Source organism: Triticum aestivum, chromosome 4A (assembly GCF_018294505.1).
Source record: "Triticum aestivum cultivar Chinese Spring chromosome 4A, IWGSC CS RefSeq v2.1, whole genome shotgun sequence".
NCBI classification, from domain to species: Eukaryota; Viridiplantae; Streptophyta; class Magnoliopsida; order Poales; family Poaceae; genus Triticum; species Triticum aestivum.
In genome coordinates this window covers 714294773-714312076 of record NC_057803.1, presented here as the reverse complement: position 1 = coordinate 714312076, position 17304 = coordinate 714294773, and the positions used below count along the sequence as shown (strand labels likewise).

Genomic DNA, 17304 nt, shown 5'->3' with positions numbered 1-17304 from the left:
TGTTAAAATCACCTGCGGCGAATTCAGCCAGAGTGCTCGCAATCCTGACCCTGACAAATGTCAAAGAGTTCAGGCCAAAAAAGCAGGGCGTCAATATTGCCCCGGTCCTTTAAACCACGATGCGGACAGACGTGGCCATATCCTTGTAGTATGATTGGGAATCTTCGTAGTGTTTTTGTTTATCATTATTTGCCGCAACGTACCCAGCACAGCTGCAACATGCCTCATTTCCATGTCTATATATACCGTGCATCTCAAGCCCTCCAGAGACCAGACCAACTAGTAGGAGGATCAACAGCTAGCCAGAGATGGACAGCTCCCCGAGACCTCAGTACCTCGAGGATCAAGAAGCCCAGACCAAGGCAGGCGGAAAGCGAGGAGGGTGGATAACTCTTCCCTTCATAGTTGGTACGTGCATGCAGCCTCTCTGTCTGTCTGTCTCTCTCTCTCTCCGTGTTTTCATGGTCACTCACATGCATGCAGCCACCATGCTTGGGCTGGGACTGGCCGTCAACGGGACGACCAGCAACATGCTGGTGTACCTGCTCAAGGAGTACCACGTGGACGGCGTCAAAGCCGCGCAGATCGCCAACGTCGTCCGCGGCTCCCTCAACCTCGTGCCCATCGCCGGCGCTGTCCTCTCCGACTCCTACCTCGGCTGCTTCCCCGTCATCCTCGCCGGCGCCGCCATCAACGTTCTGGTCCGACCTCTACCGAATTAATTTGTGGCACTCCGTTTTGACCAACTTTGAGAGATGACAACAACTTTTCAAGCGTCATTGCACACTAGTCCTTCATAGAGCCGAACTATAAGTAGCGTCGGAAACACATCTTTAAAACTAAATGACACACCATGCGTTACCGCCGGAATTGCTTGCAATATATTTCAATGAATTTGGTTATACAAATATGAATATTTGAATTAAGCATATATAAACAAAAACTAGCTAGCAATACATATTATTATATGTAACTATAAAAAATTACTGAATATTTGGAGTAATAATATGAGAATAAAAATAAAACACATATTATTTATTGTGTTGATTATTTTATAGTGGTATTCATAAAAATAAATAGCATTGTGAAATGAATATTATCATGCATGCTTGGGTTTGAGGGAATGGGCTAGTGGGTGAATATTATCATGCATTTTCCCATGCATGTTGTATGATATGGTGACATGCTTGGGTTTGAGGGAATGGGTTAGTGGGTGTTAGCTATTTAGATATAGAAGACAGGAATAATATGAACGTGAATATTTGGATTAATAGTGTAAGAGGAAAAAATGTAAATACATATGATTATTATATAATTATAAAATATTTATTAAATATAAACATAATAGATTAAAACATTTGACTTCTTGCATGCATGCTCGCATGTTAGGTGGCCCTTCGAGGTGGCATAGTTCTAAGTTGAGGTAAATATGTTTGTGGACATGGCCTACTTAGTCATATAGGGTGTCCATATTCCTTTCCTGAACCTTCTTATGCATAATTTATTTTCATTTTAAGTACTCCCTCTAATTCCATAATTTTTGTCGTGATTTTAGATCAAGACTAAGGTTTTAGTGTTCTAAAAAAAATACTAAGGTTTTAGTTCTTGAACTAAAACCAAGACAAGAATTATGAAACGGAAGGAGTAATCTGCCGTGGAATTATACTCTTATTTTTTTCTACTAATAAAAAGAAACTCACGGTTCGATGTGCAACAAAAGTATTCGTATGGTCATGTCATGTAATATAATGTCAAGAAAAACATGTCACGCTATCTGTCAAAATAACCATTTGAATTGTCCATGCATGACAACTTCACGTTTATCTGAGGATAATGACAAATAGCAACACATGCTCCTCACGTAAAACAAAGAAAACTCTCTTTCGTGCAACTATCTCAAAATGCATACGCTGATCATTTCATATCCAGATGTCAATAAATTATTACCATGAACTTTACACATAAATATTTTGAAGATGAGAGAGGCTTGAGCATATAAATCCCCTGGTGACATGAAACTTTATAGTGATTATTATATCATTTTTTTGTTGGTGCAAAAACGATGTGCAAATTCTTAGGCGCGTGAGAACCCACTCACTCTTTGCACTAGTTATTTTTATGATGCAAACATTTTGTTCATGTGTTTGCGACATGTCAACAAATCATCATTTACCACTGTCAACATCTTACCATACCATTAAGGAAACATCACTGCACAATGACTTTTATATGCTTGCAACACCAGCAGTCCCTTATTACCACAAATGAATGCAACAATCCATAGATTGAGTCGCTAGGGATCATTTGATTTGCAATATTTTGGAGGATTCCTATATCATCTTGTTAATTTTCCTATTCCCTTGATTAGGAAACCATGTAAACAGAATGAGCACTTGGTTGTTTTCAGCATTCTCTTCCCTTTTATGCAACACAAAAAATTGAAGCACCGCAATAAAAACTGTTTCTCAGGCATTTGAGCCTGACGGTCCATGGCAAATGATCGTCTTTTTTGTTAATATTGTTTTTCACGATGTAATTATACAGGCTTTTGTGTTGTTCACACTCACCGCGGCGCTGCCATCCCTGAGGCCGCCACACTGCACATTGTCGTCGGCTGAGTGCCAACAAGGATCCCCCGGGCAACTCTTTGTGTTGTACGCTGCCATTTGTCTTCTCGCCATTGGCGCTGGCGGGACACGTTTCAACATCGCGACAATGGGGGCGGACCAGTTCAACAGCACGCACGACAAGGACAGCTTCTTCAACTGGTACTTGGTCTTCCTCTACGCATCTTTCATGCTCGGCGACACAGCCATCGTCTACATCCAAGACAGTGTGTCATGGGCGGTGGGCTTTGGTGTTTGCCTCGCCACGACGGCATTCGGCACAATCATGCTTCTTCTAGGCGTGTGTTACTACCGGATGCCAGCAACAAAGGCCAGCCCATACACAGAGCTAGCTCGCGTCATCGTGGCCGCCGTGCGCAAGGGTAGCATCAAAGTCGGTGGCGCACAAGGCAGTGTGCAGTACAATGTGGGCGCCGGCGCTGTTGTGGACCCATCCGGCGATGGGGCACCAAGTAAAAGCCTAAGGTAAGCTAGTACGTAGGTGGCATTTCCTCTGTAGCTGTTTTCCAAACAGGACACCGGATCGGTGAATCATGCATCCGCTGGACCTTGTTCTTGCAGATTTCTGAATCGAGCCGCCATGATCACTACAAGCGACAAATCATCCATTTCCGGGGATGCGTCAGCTGGCGCCTGGCGGCTGTGCACGGTGCAGCAAGTGGAGGACCTCAAGGCCGTTGTCAGCGTCTTCCCGCTGTGGTCCTCCGGCATACTGTTGTTCATGTCGATCGGCGTGATGATCGGCATGATCGTCCTGCAGGCGCTCGCCATGGACCGCTCCGTCGGACCACACTTCAGCATCCCGGCGGGGTCGGTCGGCGTCAGCTGTCGCGTCTCGTTCATCTTGGCCACCCTGGTCCTGGACCGCGCTATCTTCCCTCTCTGGCGCAGGATCACCGGCGGCACGCCACCGACCCCGCTGCAGCGCGTGGGCATCGGCCACGTGTTGAACGTGGGGGCCCTGGTCGCCGCCGCACTGGTGGAGCGCCGGAGGCTTGCACAGCCTGGCGTGCCCATGTCCGTGATGTGGCTCCTGTTCCCGATGGGAATCGCTGGGGTCGGGGAGGCCCTACACTTTCCTGGCAACATGGCCTTCTACTACCAGGAGTTCCCCAAGACGCTACGGAGCCTGGCTACGGCCATGGCGCCGATGCTCGTCGCGCTGGGGTTCTTCTCAAGCACCATGTTCATGGATGTGGTGACGCGGGTCACCGTGTGGCTGCCGGAGAACATAGACCATGGGAGGCTGGACAACGTCTACTGGACGCTTGCGGCGGTGGGCACATTCAACTTTGCCTACTTCCTCGCTTGCGACAGGCGTTACAAGTACCACAACCGCACGGCTATGTAGGCAAGACCATCATGCGCGTGGTTTGTTTGTCCATGAGGTTGACAAGGGCTACCTCTTCGTGTATTATGTTTTCTGGGAAGAGTTGAGTTGCACCTTCCTATTTCGCAGCAAAGCGAACAAAATGGATGGAACATGGTAGCAAGGAAGAACTATCTAATAATATATGCAGAATGGATACATTTCAGTGTCAGGACTCCGGTCTTTGTGTTGATTGATGCGCACGACTAAGGATGGCAATTTTACCCATGGGTACGGGTACCCGCAGATACCGTACCCGCATGGATAGGGTATGGGCATGATTTTGTACCCACGGGTAGTACTCATACCCTACCCATTAAGTCATGGGTCGGGCACGGGTATAGCCTTTTACCCATGGAAATACCCATATTCTACCCGTTACTACTGGCATGTGAACCTTGCCCACAATTCACAAGTCTAGCTATGTTGAAGTTGTATCGTGAGCTTGTGAACCGATGTTAAAATCGACACCAGTTGTCAATTTGATTTGAGATAATTGTCATGTACTCATCTATCTATTATTGAGTTGAGATAAATGTTTGTTTGTCAAATGTGCTATAGACGAATGTGAAATTGCGGCTAAATTGTTTACTGTTTGATCTACCCACTGGTTACCCAATGGGTAGAGTACCCATCGGGTATGGGTACGGATAAAGTTTCATACCCATGGGTATGAGTATGGGTATAATTTCGTACCCATTAACTATATGGATATGGGTATGGTATTGTTCTACCTGCCCCATACCCTACACATTGCCATCCTTACGCACGACCTTACTTTATTACCAAGTGCTCAGCTGTTACAAAAGCCAAAAAGATCCGTCTACCGATCAAAGGCAATGCAATCATTGCAGATACTTATGCATAGAAAATCACACTGCTACCTCACAAATTATTATTATTATTATTATTATTATTATTATTATTATTATTATTATTATTATTATTATTTTGAAAAGGAGGATTGACCCTGGCCTCTGCATCTGGGTGATGCATGCAACTATTTTATTAATTATTCACAAAGACCTTACAAAGTAATACATCAGTAAGTATAAAACCATCATCTTGGCAACATCTGTCGCTACTCCCGTCAATTTGATGAAGGGGTGCCAATAGTTCGCGCCTAAAATCAAATAGACTTCGCATCAAAGCCTAACATCTAAAGCCGGAGGCCCCAACTAAGCCAGTTGCCGGGTGTAGGGTGCAAACCGGTCCGGCACACTCTCTGAGGCAGCGGCCGCCATCTTCCATCGATCCATCTTCAGAGCAGACGCTGACGCGTCGACTTTACCAGGCCTACCGTCGACGCCACCGTGACGCCAAACAATGCCTTCCTCCTGCGCGAATCCATCAATCAGCATCGGACGCCGAGACTCCACTGCGCCACGCTGCCGAGATCCATCGGCGTCGATGCATATGATGAACACCGGTCCACCTCCTAATCCAGATCACCGCCAACGCCCACCCAACGGTGTCCATAGTAACACAGCTCCCAAGGCGGCGCCTTCAAGAAGGGAACGATGCCAAAGGCGCCGTCGCCACCCACCATAGTTAGGGCTTTCACCCGGGAGACAAATGACGTGGTGGAAGTACAAGTAGATCTGACGCACGTCTCCATGGAGAAGAAAGCGGCGCCCTCAGGCGTCGCCGCTGCCGCAGCCGAATGGTCGACTAGGGATTTCTCCCGATCTGAGTCCTCACCTCCAGCTCCGTCCGCAGTGGCGGAGACAGGCCTGGGACAGCTAGGGCTGTAGCCCCAGGCCTAGAAACAACTTCCTTTGTAATTTCTTAATGCAACGTGTAGAAAATCATAGAAGTTTATCACTCAACATAGCACAGCCCCAGGCGTAATCTGCATCTAGCTCCGCCACTGTCCGTCCACATTGAGGATCGTCAAGTATTGCGACCCAGATCCGTACGAAGAAGAACACCTAGCAGGGGACGAAGGCTAAAAGGCATCCCGATCCAGATCAGGCATCTCCGGGCGAGCCCAACCGGCAGTGTCCCAAACGACCGGAAGGATCAGACGGAACAACCATGTCCGATCCATGGCCTCACCCCGGATCGCCGCACCGGCTGACCAAGCAGAGGAAAGCTCCTCCGAATGGCCGTACCGGTCAGGCGGATCCGATCCAGCCGCCTACCCAAGCGCAAGCAGCTCCCCGCCGCCACCTTCCTTGGCTGCGTCCAAGGCCTACCCGGCGCCAGCCTCTGGCAGCGGTGAGGAATGGAGGGGACGCGGGGAAGCCTAGCGGTAGTACATATCGAAAAGGTCCCTAGCTTGCCTTAAATACTTGGTCAAGCTAGGATTGCATGGCTCAGGATTGTCCATCGTTGGGTTCCGGGCCTTTGGTCCCGTCTAACCATGTCAAGCACAGCTGTACTGCCACTTTCGTGCTTGCAAGTTGATACCTTCCTTGATCTATAGCTGGGCTCGAGAAGCTGACTCAGTTGGTGCGTCCGTGTTCACTAACCCCCGAGTGTCACTCAACCGTCCTGAGAACGTTATGCAGGAATCGCTAAGTCTCTTTACGCTCGGTAGGAAGCTACTCGAGAAGGAATTTCATTAGTTGAATCATGGGGCCAGCATCCAGTCAGATTCCCATGATCCACTCCACCAATAGACGAATTGTTGAAGGGGAATGGTGCACCTCATGACGCTAGTAGAGTGCTCAAGAACCGAGGCACCACTGACGTTGTTTGCCATGTCACAGTCTTGATCGGTCCGTCCTGACTAACAAATAGCATCTCAAACAAGTGATGTTTCGGCCTGCCCCGTGCCTATAAGACATACATGGGGAGAGAGGGCCAGGGTACCAGACATACATGGGTAGGAGGAAGCTTAAGTAGTGTGGCTCGGGCATTTCATCGAACACCTAGTGTTCATAGGAGGTGAGCTAGAGCACCACAAAGCTCTCCAATGGCCGGCAAGAAAAACAGAGCAGTGGAGTGCTCTGCTCGCCGGCGAGGGGTATATATAGGCACCTCATTGGTCCCGGTTCGTGGCATGAACCGGGACTAAAGGCCACCCTTTGGTCCCGATTCAAGCCACCAACCGGTATCAATGGTGGTGGGCTAGGAGCGAGGCCCATTGGTCCCGGTTCGTCCCACCAATCAGGACCAAAGGGTCCAGATGAACCGGGACCAATACCCCACGAAGCCCGGCAGGCCCCCTGGCCTCATGAACCGGGACCAATGGGCCCATGGGTCCCGGCTCGTGACCGAACCGAGACTAATGGGCTTATTTGGTCCGAACGTATGCCCTATTTTCTATTAGTGGATATAGGAAAACTTATTGTTCGACCAATCTCTCGTAGAAGGAGAGGTCGATCACTTCTCTCTGTATATGTTCATGACGATCTTCTGTAATTAATGGTTTCCTTCATTTGCTTACTAGCTAGCTAGCGTGTTGAGTCCTCTCTATACGTATAATACTTAGCGTCGACCAAGCACGGAGATAAAAGTGGACACTTTTCTCTATTAGCTAGCTAAAACAATATACAGAACACCTAAATTAACCCTAAAAATCCCCCAAAACCCCCAAAACCCCCAAACCCCCCTCCCCCCCCTCTCCGAAAAAACAAAAACCTCAGCCCCTGAACTGCTGACGCGTGAAAGCCTTTTGGTCTCGGTTGGTGGCACCAACCGGGACAAAAGGCCCTCCTGCCTGGGCTAGCAGCAGCGGCCACGTGGAGCCCCATCTGTCCCGGTTCCTGGGCGAACCGGGACTAAAGATATTGGACTTTACTACCGACCCTTTAGTACCGGTTTGGCAACCGGGACAAATTGCCCTCATGAACCGGGATAAATGGGCCTTTTTCTACTAGTGATTGGCAAGCACCTTCTCCCGCATCGATCGCCGACCAAGGAACCAGGAACATGATATAATGCCACATTTGGGCTCGACACAGGTGATGGAGGATCTGTTGGATATATTAGCAGTTTTCTGATTGATTTAAGTAAAACATAAGACGATGTGTTTTGTGTGCTGCCGACTGTATTGGTGAGACGCGTTGCCACTTTTTCTTTGCTGGGGCCTGTAATTTTTGTGTCAACCAGACGCGCTCCTTTTGTGTGTTTTGGGCCCATCGCAGATCCTCTAGGACTGTGTTTTGCGTCGGTTAGCAAAATCTTTTGTTCTGGTTTACGTGGGAGTAAGCCAACTCGATCGTGGTGCAGTTATCATGTCTCTATGGATATATACATGTGGCATTTTATCCTCTCTCAGTGCAAACCCCCTTATCGCAGGATGCTTAGAGCATCTCCAGCCGCGACTCCAGAACGACCTCCCCAGGCGATTTTTCTCCGCCGGCGCAGAAAAAACGGCCTAGTCACGTTTCCAGGAGACCGTTTTTCGCCGGCTTGGGCCGAAATCAGTGCCGGCGGACCCAGGCCGAACCCAACACGCCGGGGGGGCGCTCGGGGAGGCCGGGGCGAGCGTGTTGGTGCAAAACAGCCGCGGACTGGCCGAGTCAGCGAGACAACCACTTTGTCGACCTCATCGCCTCGGTTCCCGCGGGAATCAATGTGAAGGCTGCCGTGCTGCCGTGCCGGTCAGCCTCCATTGATGCCTCACGGGCGGCGCAGTGAAGACGCCGCCGACGCGCGTCCGCTTGGATAGGCCACGCGTCCTCCCGCATGCTGCCCCGCCTGCCACCCGCTTCGGATATAAAAAGGTGCCTTCCCCGCCGGTGAGCGCCACAACCTCTCCTCTCCCTCCCACGAAAGCTTTCTTCCCGCCGACAAGCTCTCCCCCCACTGCCTTCCCTGCCGACGAGCGAAGTGGCCGAGAGATACCCAGGCGACAGCGCAGCGGTGAACGGCTTCGGCCGCCGACACCTCCAGGAGACGGAGGCGCGCCTTCTCTACGAGGCCGAGTACCCGGCGCCCACAGACATGCGCGTACTTGAGGCGTGGAGGCTGAGTGCCGGCGGCGTCCCGGTGCCGCCGGTCGCCGAAGGAGCCGCACGGCGGGCGGAGATAGCCCGCATCCGCTCCTCGCTAACGGAGGAGCAGCGGAACGAGACGAGGTACGCGCCCGACAGCGAAACGCTGTGGACGCTGTACTTCGAGCGCCGCCGCGAGGAGCAGATCGCCTCCGTCAATGGCATCATCCCGCGCGGCCGCCTCAACTCCGAAGGGCGGCGCGAGTGATTGGGCGTCCCCGTCCGCACACTCGACGCCGTCCTCGACCACATCGAGACCGGCAATGTGCCGCTGCTGGAGTACCCGCCGCGCCCCTCCTTCTCTCGCCGCCGCGGTAGTTCCTGGATACCGGCGAATGGAGGCGGGATCGTCCTCGTCGTCTGGCTCCAGCTCGCCGGCCCTCCACTTCGTCAAGCCCAAGACAGAGGAGACACCGCTCGGGTGTCGCACGCGGAGCGGCGCCCTTGTCATCAACGAGACCTCCCCTACGACAAAGCGTCGACGAGGCGCTCCCTCTGCCTGGTCCGGCCGAAGCCCAAGCCGGGGTTGCTCCCCGTGAATTCGGAGCACGCCAGCATGGTGGCCCCCGACGACGAGTCCGCCCTCAAATGGGCGAGGGAGGACTACGTCCGTGAGCAGGTGCGCCGCCAGCGTTGGGCGTACCTGCAGACCCAGGCCCGGGCCCGTCGCCGCGCCGAGGAGGGCGGCATTATCGTCATCGACAGCGACGACCAGGTCAGGGCCGGGCCATTGAGCGTTGTCGGCGACCCAGGTGAGGGGTGCAGCAGGGACGCCGCGGGCGAGGTGCGCGACGACGACGATGATGACGACGGTGGCGACTAACCACTTCTACAGGCTTCTCGGCATGTAGTCGGCAGCGGCGGCGGCGGTGGTGGCAGTGGCTAGGCTTTTTAGTTTGTTTTTAGTTAGTTCATGCGCGTTTTTAAGTTTCTTTACAAATTTGGACGAAAAATGGCCGAGGTCATGCAAAAGTCGCCGAGTTTAAAAAAAAGACGAACTTCACCGAACCCGCTGCGACCGTGGGCGTGTGATTGGGGCGAACCGAACCCCAGGGACCGAAATAGCCCCGGCTCGCCCCCATGCCGCTCTTTTCCGGCGCCCTGGGGGGCCAAACGACTGGAGATGCTCTTATAGTCCCTGCTCGTTTGAACCGCTATGTATTACACCGTTCTGTTGCTCGAACACCGTGTTTAACTTAAAAATGCCTCCACTGCTTAAGCTTGTCACATACTCCAAGAGCGTTTTTTACACTAGATTAGTGTCAAAAAACTTTTATATTATGGGACGGAGGTAGTATAATTTTTTCGGGCGACAGGGACGTTACAACCATAAAGCAATTCTGGTTTGCGATAGCTCCGTTCACCCTTCACCAGAACGGAGTGTGTTTTCGGATCCATCGAGCGCCACTGCCGCAGTCGCAGCCAGATGAGTCGGCTGACATATATGTCTGGAAGAGAGGGGGAAGAAGACCATGTTGGAGAAGAGATGGTGAGGGAAAGAGGGGGAGGGCAGTGGGCTGCTGCTATGGTGGTACCGTGCTATAGTGAGAAGGAGATATTCTTCTTATTCCCAGACTACAAAGTGGCTACTGCGTAGGTGTACTATTCCTACATCGTAAAGAAAAAAAAGCAGGTGTACTATTCCTTTGTACCTCGATTAATTGCAATCCCATCGGCCCGCATTTTGCGCTGTATGGGAGTTCTGTCCATGCAGAAAATGAGAAAAGCTACCAAAATAATTTGCTGTACTACAACCTTTTTTTACCGATCTCAAAGCATACTTTTGGCGCTGAATGGACATGATAGCTCATGTACCCACATGTACATGCGCAAATGCATTTCCCTGAATAATGTCTTTTTATGGATTTTCTTTTGCTAAGATATGTGCCCGGGCCATATAGCCAGCCTTCAGCGTTATAGAGGCTACGCAAAACAGCTTTGCTAGCTTCAAATATTGGTCCAAGCAAATCATTAGTCTACGAGCAGCAAATCGGTTTCAAAGCTGTTGTATATGCTATAAGACTTTACATCATGTCCATCTTATTTTATCAATAACTATAAATTGATTGTCATCGGATGCTATAAGACTTTAATCATGTCCATCTTATTTTATTAATAGCTATACAATGCTTGTCATCGGCTTTACTTATCTACAGTCTATAACTTTGCTTTAAGGCATAGATTATAGATCGAGTTATAATGGGGCATACACTTTTGTTGTTTTAATTTATCAGGGTGTGAGTGAGGGATTGTTGGGCAAAGACTTGGTGCACGTTCAGCTGCCATGGGCCCGTTACTATGGTGCAATGGGACGACTTAATGCTAGTAGAGCATTTTACAACTTGTAAAGCGAGAGTTGTTGTTCTCAAATTAACGCTAGTAATGACACGATATGTTGATATACATTGTTTTCTTTAAGTGATATCATTGCTTGCCCCATTCATAAGAAGCATGTAACAACTCTAAAGTTGAAATCTCTTCAACTATATGAAATGCAAGAATACAATATTTTTATGCTCAATAGAAAAATGCTGAGACTGACATGCAATTTGCACTTAAAATGATGGAAGTTTTTCACACGCACTAGAAAAAGCAGGGTCATATAAGGGCGTAGGCAGATAACAAAGGTGTTTTGAATGGCATACTTTGCATACATTTCCAAATTGGAAGATTCAGTGGTACTATGGATCATGGAAGACACCCTAATGGAACGTAGGAAAAGAACATACATTAGGTACAAAAAAATACTCAGCTACTAAGCAAAATTAACCGACTGATCAAATCTGCAACACCGACAAGCACAATGGAAAATCTAAATAAATCCGAGTTCTTTCTTATCAGGTGTGTGAGATCTACTATTTCTTGTTAGTGCATACTAACTGTCCATTCTCTCTCTCTCTCTCTCTCTCTCTCTCTCTCTCTCTCCATACATTATGGGTAATCAAAGTGTTGAGGGCAGTGCACACTTCTCTTTTTAAACATATAGGTGCAAGCGCATGAGATGTATAAGATTTTCCATTGCACACCATTGGGTAGCAATAATTATATTTAGAAGACAAAAGCATACTTTTCGTCCCTCAACTCTTGGCAGAGTCTATATTTGTCCCTCAACTTAAAAAACGGATAACTTGCACGCTCAACTACTGAAATCAGACAAGGTTTGTCCCTTGACTCTATTTTGACCAGTTCTGCTGCTAACTCACCCGGTTTTGACAGAGCTGATTCAAATTCATTTATCTTTTTGAAACCCACGTACTTTTTTCAAGTTTGCTTATTTTCATAAATTCGTGTTTCTTTCAAATCAGTGTACTTTTTGCAAATCCACATACTTTCTTCAAGTTTGCGTAATTTTTTAATAAATACTCATACTTTTTCCAAACCCGCATCATACTTTTGAAAAAAATCATGAATTTAAATAGGTACGCAAACTAGAATAAAAGAATGCCAATTTGAAAAAAAAATGTGAACTTGAAAAATGTAGGTGTTTTTGTATAAAAATATGTGAATTTCAAAAACGTACGCAAACTAGAATAAAAGATCGTGAATTTGAAAAAAATGTGCGAACATGAAAAATGTACGTGGTTTCGTAGAAAAATACGTGAATTTCAAAAGGGTACACGGACATGAAAACATTACACGAATATTGGAAAATACATGAACTTGGAAAAGGTACATGGATTTTTAGAAGTACATGAATATAAAAAAAGTTCATGCATTTGAAGCAGCATAAGGGTTTGAAAACATTATGCGAATTTGAAACAATCAAACGAACTGAAAAAGTACACAAATTTCAAAAAGGTTTGCAGGTTAAAAAAGCGATTTTGAATAAAGTACATGATTTGGAAGAGTAAACAGATATGAAAAATGCACGTGAATTACAAAAAAAGTTCATGATGAAGAAACTACGCGAATTTGAGTCAGCACAGGTCAAAACCAGGGTGACTCAGCACCAAAACCGCTCAAAACCAAGGCCAGGGGCGAATTTTGTCTAGTTTCAACAGTTAAGGGTGCAAGCTGTCCGGTTTGGAAGTTGATGGATCAAATTTAGACTCGGCCAAGAGTTGAGGGACGAAAAATATACTTTTCTCTATTTAGAACAACAATTCTTTTGAAGATTTAAGGGAAGGGGAAGTGGCAGAAAACAAAAATATAATCATATTAGGGGAGCATGAGATTAGGAGCATTGCACTTATAAGAAATTTCTTATACTTCTGTTAGTATTTATTGAAGTGTCGAGTAGGACTAAGAATATTACTCAAAAAGGTTTAAGATGGACTAGGTAGCTATCTCTAAAGGACTTCAAAAATAAAAGGCACGGCAAGATGATAGCCATGTGAGAATAAACATGTCTTAGTTGCAGTACGATAGATAAAGTGCAAGGTTTTGTAACTAGTAGGTATGTTTTTCTCAGTTGGGAGCCAATGTATCTATCCGTAGAAGCAACACCCCTACTCCCAGTCAAACAACACTGCAATAAAATTTAATAATCCACTTGTTCCCCAACGGTTCGAGTGAGGTTATAAGTCTCCCTAGTTTTGCTAATTTCAACAAGTTATGAGAACATAATGTCGAAACAAAGCATTGCAAATGAATAAATGGGGATCTCCCCATATAATCCACCTGACCCCCTCTGTTGACCACTAATCTAAACTAGCCAATGAATAAATTAATGAATCAGGGTGCAATATGCATCTATAAATTATCCATGCAACATAGATTATATGATCATAAAGTAATTATTTATAACCTGGAAATAAAATTCACCGCAAGAATTACATCATATAGATCACAATCATGTATGACAGTTGATGTGATGTTTTCAGCGAAGCCTATGGAAAGAAGATGCCACATAGCTAGTGCTACGAACCCGTAGTCTAGGAGAGAATAGTCACACCTAATCATGAGAGCGGTGGAAATCAATGGTTGTACATGAGTTTTACCTTGGATGATGAAGTGTCAACGGTGAAAAAATACACAATAATTTAAGGAAGGGTTTTGGATAAATATATAGCCAGGCGCACGAGATCTGATATCAGGGGACCGCCAAGGCTTCCATGCGGCCTAGGGCCAAGGCATGTGCCGGCCGGGGCATGTGGACCCCACATGCTCCTCCTTTTGACATGTGTGCTCCCCCGGAAAATATTGTCAACTGGAATTTCTCAATTTTATTGGACTTCGGAAAGTTTCCTGTACCCACAAACATTTAAATATGGAACTGGTGTTTCTCGCATTTTTATTGATAGGTTGGTCCAAATAAAAGTAAAATAATGCAAGATTTAACAATAAAATGACATGAAAACCTTAAGAATTATAAATACGTTCATGACGTATCAGTCACATCCATCTCCATCCTCCTATCTCCTTGTCTGCACTGGTCACCACGATAAGAAACTTGAGCTAGTCCTCGGTGGCGCCTGGCAAGAGAGGATCGGGTGGAGAAAGTGGATCTTGCAACCCGGAAGATGATGGAATATTCGTGGCTTATCCCTTGTTTTTCTTATATTTTGTGTGTGATGCTTTTCGTTTGTGGGAATGCTTTGGCAATGCAAAAGGAACCGATGGACTAATCATGTTATAATCCAGCAGAAAGAGATACTCTTTTTGTTTGAGGAGATGGTTCAACGCCCTTGGTTAGTCAAGTCGGCACGCAGCACTATGGCTTTATACAATTCCAAATGAGCTTTTGGTTTTCACATCTTATGCACCCGATAGTGAGAAGCGATCCTATCTCAGACTCTCAATTGAGTAGAAAGCTGTTTTCTCTCAGAATGTAAAAGTTGAGTACGTACTGGAATAAATATGTACGTCATGGTGGTGTCGACAGCTGACCCTGCAAGGTCTTTGCGTCGGTACCTGCTCTGAAGATGGTTAGGTGGATAACGGCTGCAGTAGCCTCGGTGAGTGCGCCGGACCGGTGTGTGACCCATTCCCGGTAAGTGGCTGGGATGGGGCAACCGGCATTAGATGTTAGGTTTTTGTGTAATGTCTGTTTGGTATTAGGCTCGGACATTCGACACCCCTGCATCAAAGTATTAGGAGTAGCGACAGGTGTCGCCAAGATGATGGCTTCAACCTTCATGATGTAATGATTTGTAAGGTCTCTGAAAATAATTAATAAAATGGCTGCATGCACCTCTTAGATGCAAAGAACGGGGGTAATCCTCCTTTTCTAAAAAAAAATTCAGGTCCATGACTTGAATCTTTTTTCAGAGATTTATGAATTAAATTTGAGTGTTGGTTCCTTCTCTATTAATATTAAAACACACATAATATATAGTTTCTTCTTGACAGAGGGCACGAGTTTATGGGCAAGTCCTTGCACTCTATAATTGCTCATTTAGATACAATTCAATACTCAATAGTATTTTGTTTATGGCAAGTCAAATCAGATGCACTAGTGGGCCATACTGGTGTGTTGGCAACGCCGACGAATTGCTTAATCCGTAAAGACTAAAGAGTCGCAAATTGCAGCTCAAAGGAGCCACATAACATTTTTCTAGCTTCTTCTTTCCCCCTTACAGGCTACAGCCTATAAACAACTTGGGCGTATGTTTTTTTAAAGATCAGAAGGCTCACGTTCCTTTCCATTATTCCATTTTATTAAAATGAAACGCCAGTAACATCATTCTGAATCCTTACACTCCTACAAGATATATGTTTATTAAGATCAAAAGTCTCACGTCCTTTTCCCTTTATTATTAAAATGAAATGCCCGTAACGTCATTCTTTAATCTTTATACGCCCACAACACAATCCTTAATACCCCGCTAAAAAAACCACATGCAGACTAACTCAGCAGACAGAATTCAGTTTTAAAATAACACAAAAGGGCTCAGTAAACCGTATAGATTTACACTTCCCTGACAGCAGCTAGCCTTGCTTCGGTACACCCCCTTTACAAACCGTATAAAGGCAGTATGGTCGTTTGACCATAAGGTATACACACCTCTGTATGTGTCACGTACGAGCTATACATAAACGTAACAACCGATCCGCCCGCCCATCACACAAACCCCTCCATCTCAAGTAAATAGATAGAGTACAGGGTTCTCCGGAAAAACTAGGAGCCCCTGTTAGAGGCGACTAGGGTTTCAAGGAGAAGCAGCGGCGCACGTCCAATCTTCATCGGCGGGGCACCCTGTTTGCCGGTCTCGATGGTTTCATCAGGCTCTGGCAAAGCACCGGCGGGGGTGGCCTTGCCCAGAACGGCGACGACACAGATGGAGGAGGCCGTGGGAAGGCTTGATCCGATGAAAGAAGAAACAACGCCTCTGGTCATCAACGATGTTGAGAAAGGGGCGCCGGAGATGTGGGTACTAGCGAGGAAGGTGTTGAACCGCAACGTCTTCCACATCCAGACGATAGCGAGTGCTCTCAAGCCGGCCTGGGGAAATCCAAAGGGGCTGATCTTTAGATCAGTCGGTGAAAATATTTTCATGGCAGAGTTAAGTTGCAAGAGGGATCGCGACCGCGTGTCTGAGGGCTATCCTTGGGACGTGAGAAAGCATGATGTAATTCTAATGGATTTTGTTGAGTGGACATAGCCGTCAGAGCTGAAATTTGACAAGTTGCGACTGTGCGCTAGAGTTTTGAAGCCACCCTTTAATCTGAGGAATGATACTTGGGAAAAGAGGTGGCAAAGCAGATTGATCCAGAGGCTTCGTCAGTCCAGTTTAATATTGTGGGAGGTTACCTTAGGGCTAGGATTACAATTGATGTGACCAATCCTATAAGGAGATGGATTCTGATCAATTCTTCGGCGAGGAATAAGAGAGACCGGTATGATATCCAATATGAACATGTTCCCAATTTCTATTTTTCTTGTGGCCGTTTGGGTCACTCTAATTTATTCTTTCCAACACCCGAGATTCAAGATGAGAACGGAGACTTACCTTTCAAAACGAGTCTCCGTGCACCAGACGATAGGAAGAGGACTGGATCTGGTGATAGCTTATCGGTTGGCGAATACAGTACAAAGAACAATAAGAAGGATATGCCAGCGTCAAGTACCACCAAAGATGCTAATCCTGAGGTCATCTCACCGATGAAACATAAAAGATGCAATGCAAATAAGAGGAAAGGATGTCCTCAGAATCAAGTGTGGCGCAGGGTTGAGCTACCTTGTTTGACATCTTCTAAGCATGCATTCAGAATGCAATGGTTTCTTACAATCTAGAGATGGTTTAACACGGTGATGGGCAGGTAAATGGTGAAGAACATCTACCCAAGAAGAAGAAGGAAACAACCGCAAGTTTTCAAAACTCGGCCGCAGCTGTAGGTCATCTCCATGTTATCCTCAAAGTTCACCAGGTTAAAGTCAACCCGACCCTGAAAAGTATTGCAGTTGTTATGTGCAGCGCAT

General features: G+C 46.9%; 1 protein-coding gene across 1 annotated transcript; it reads left to right on the top strand.

Moving 5' to 3' along the window:
* Nucleotides 1-234: 234 nt before the first annotated feature.
* On the top strand, nt 235-4168 carry LOC123083343 (protein NRT1/ PTR FAMILY 2.3-like). Its single transcript, XM_044505409.1, has 4 exons — nt 235-408; nt 484-701; nt 2545-3092; nt 3189-4168. Exons 1-4 carry the CDS (start codon nt 309-311, stop codon nt 3976-3978), a joined length of 1656 nt encoding a protein of 551 aa, XP_044361344.1. The 5' UTR covers nt 235-308; the 3' UTR covers nt 3979-4168.
* Nucleotides 4169-17304: the final 13136 nt, after the last annotated feature.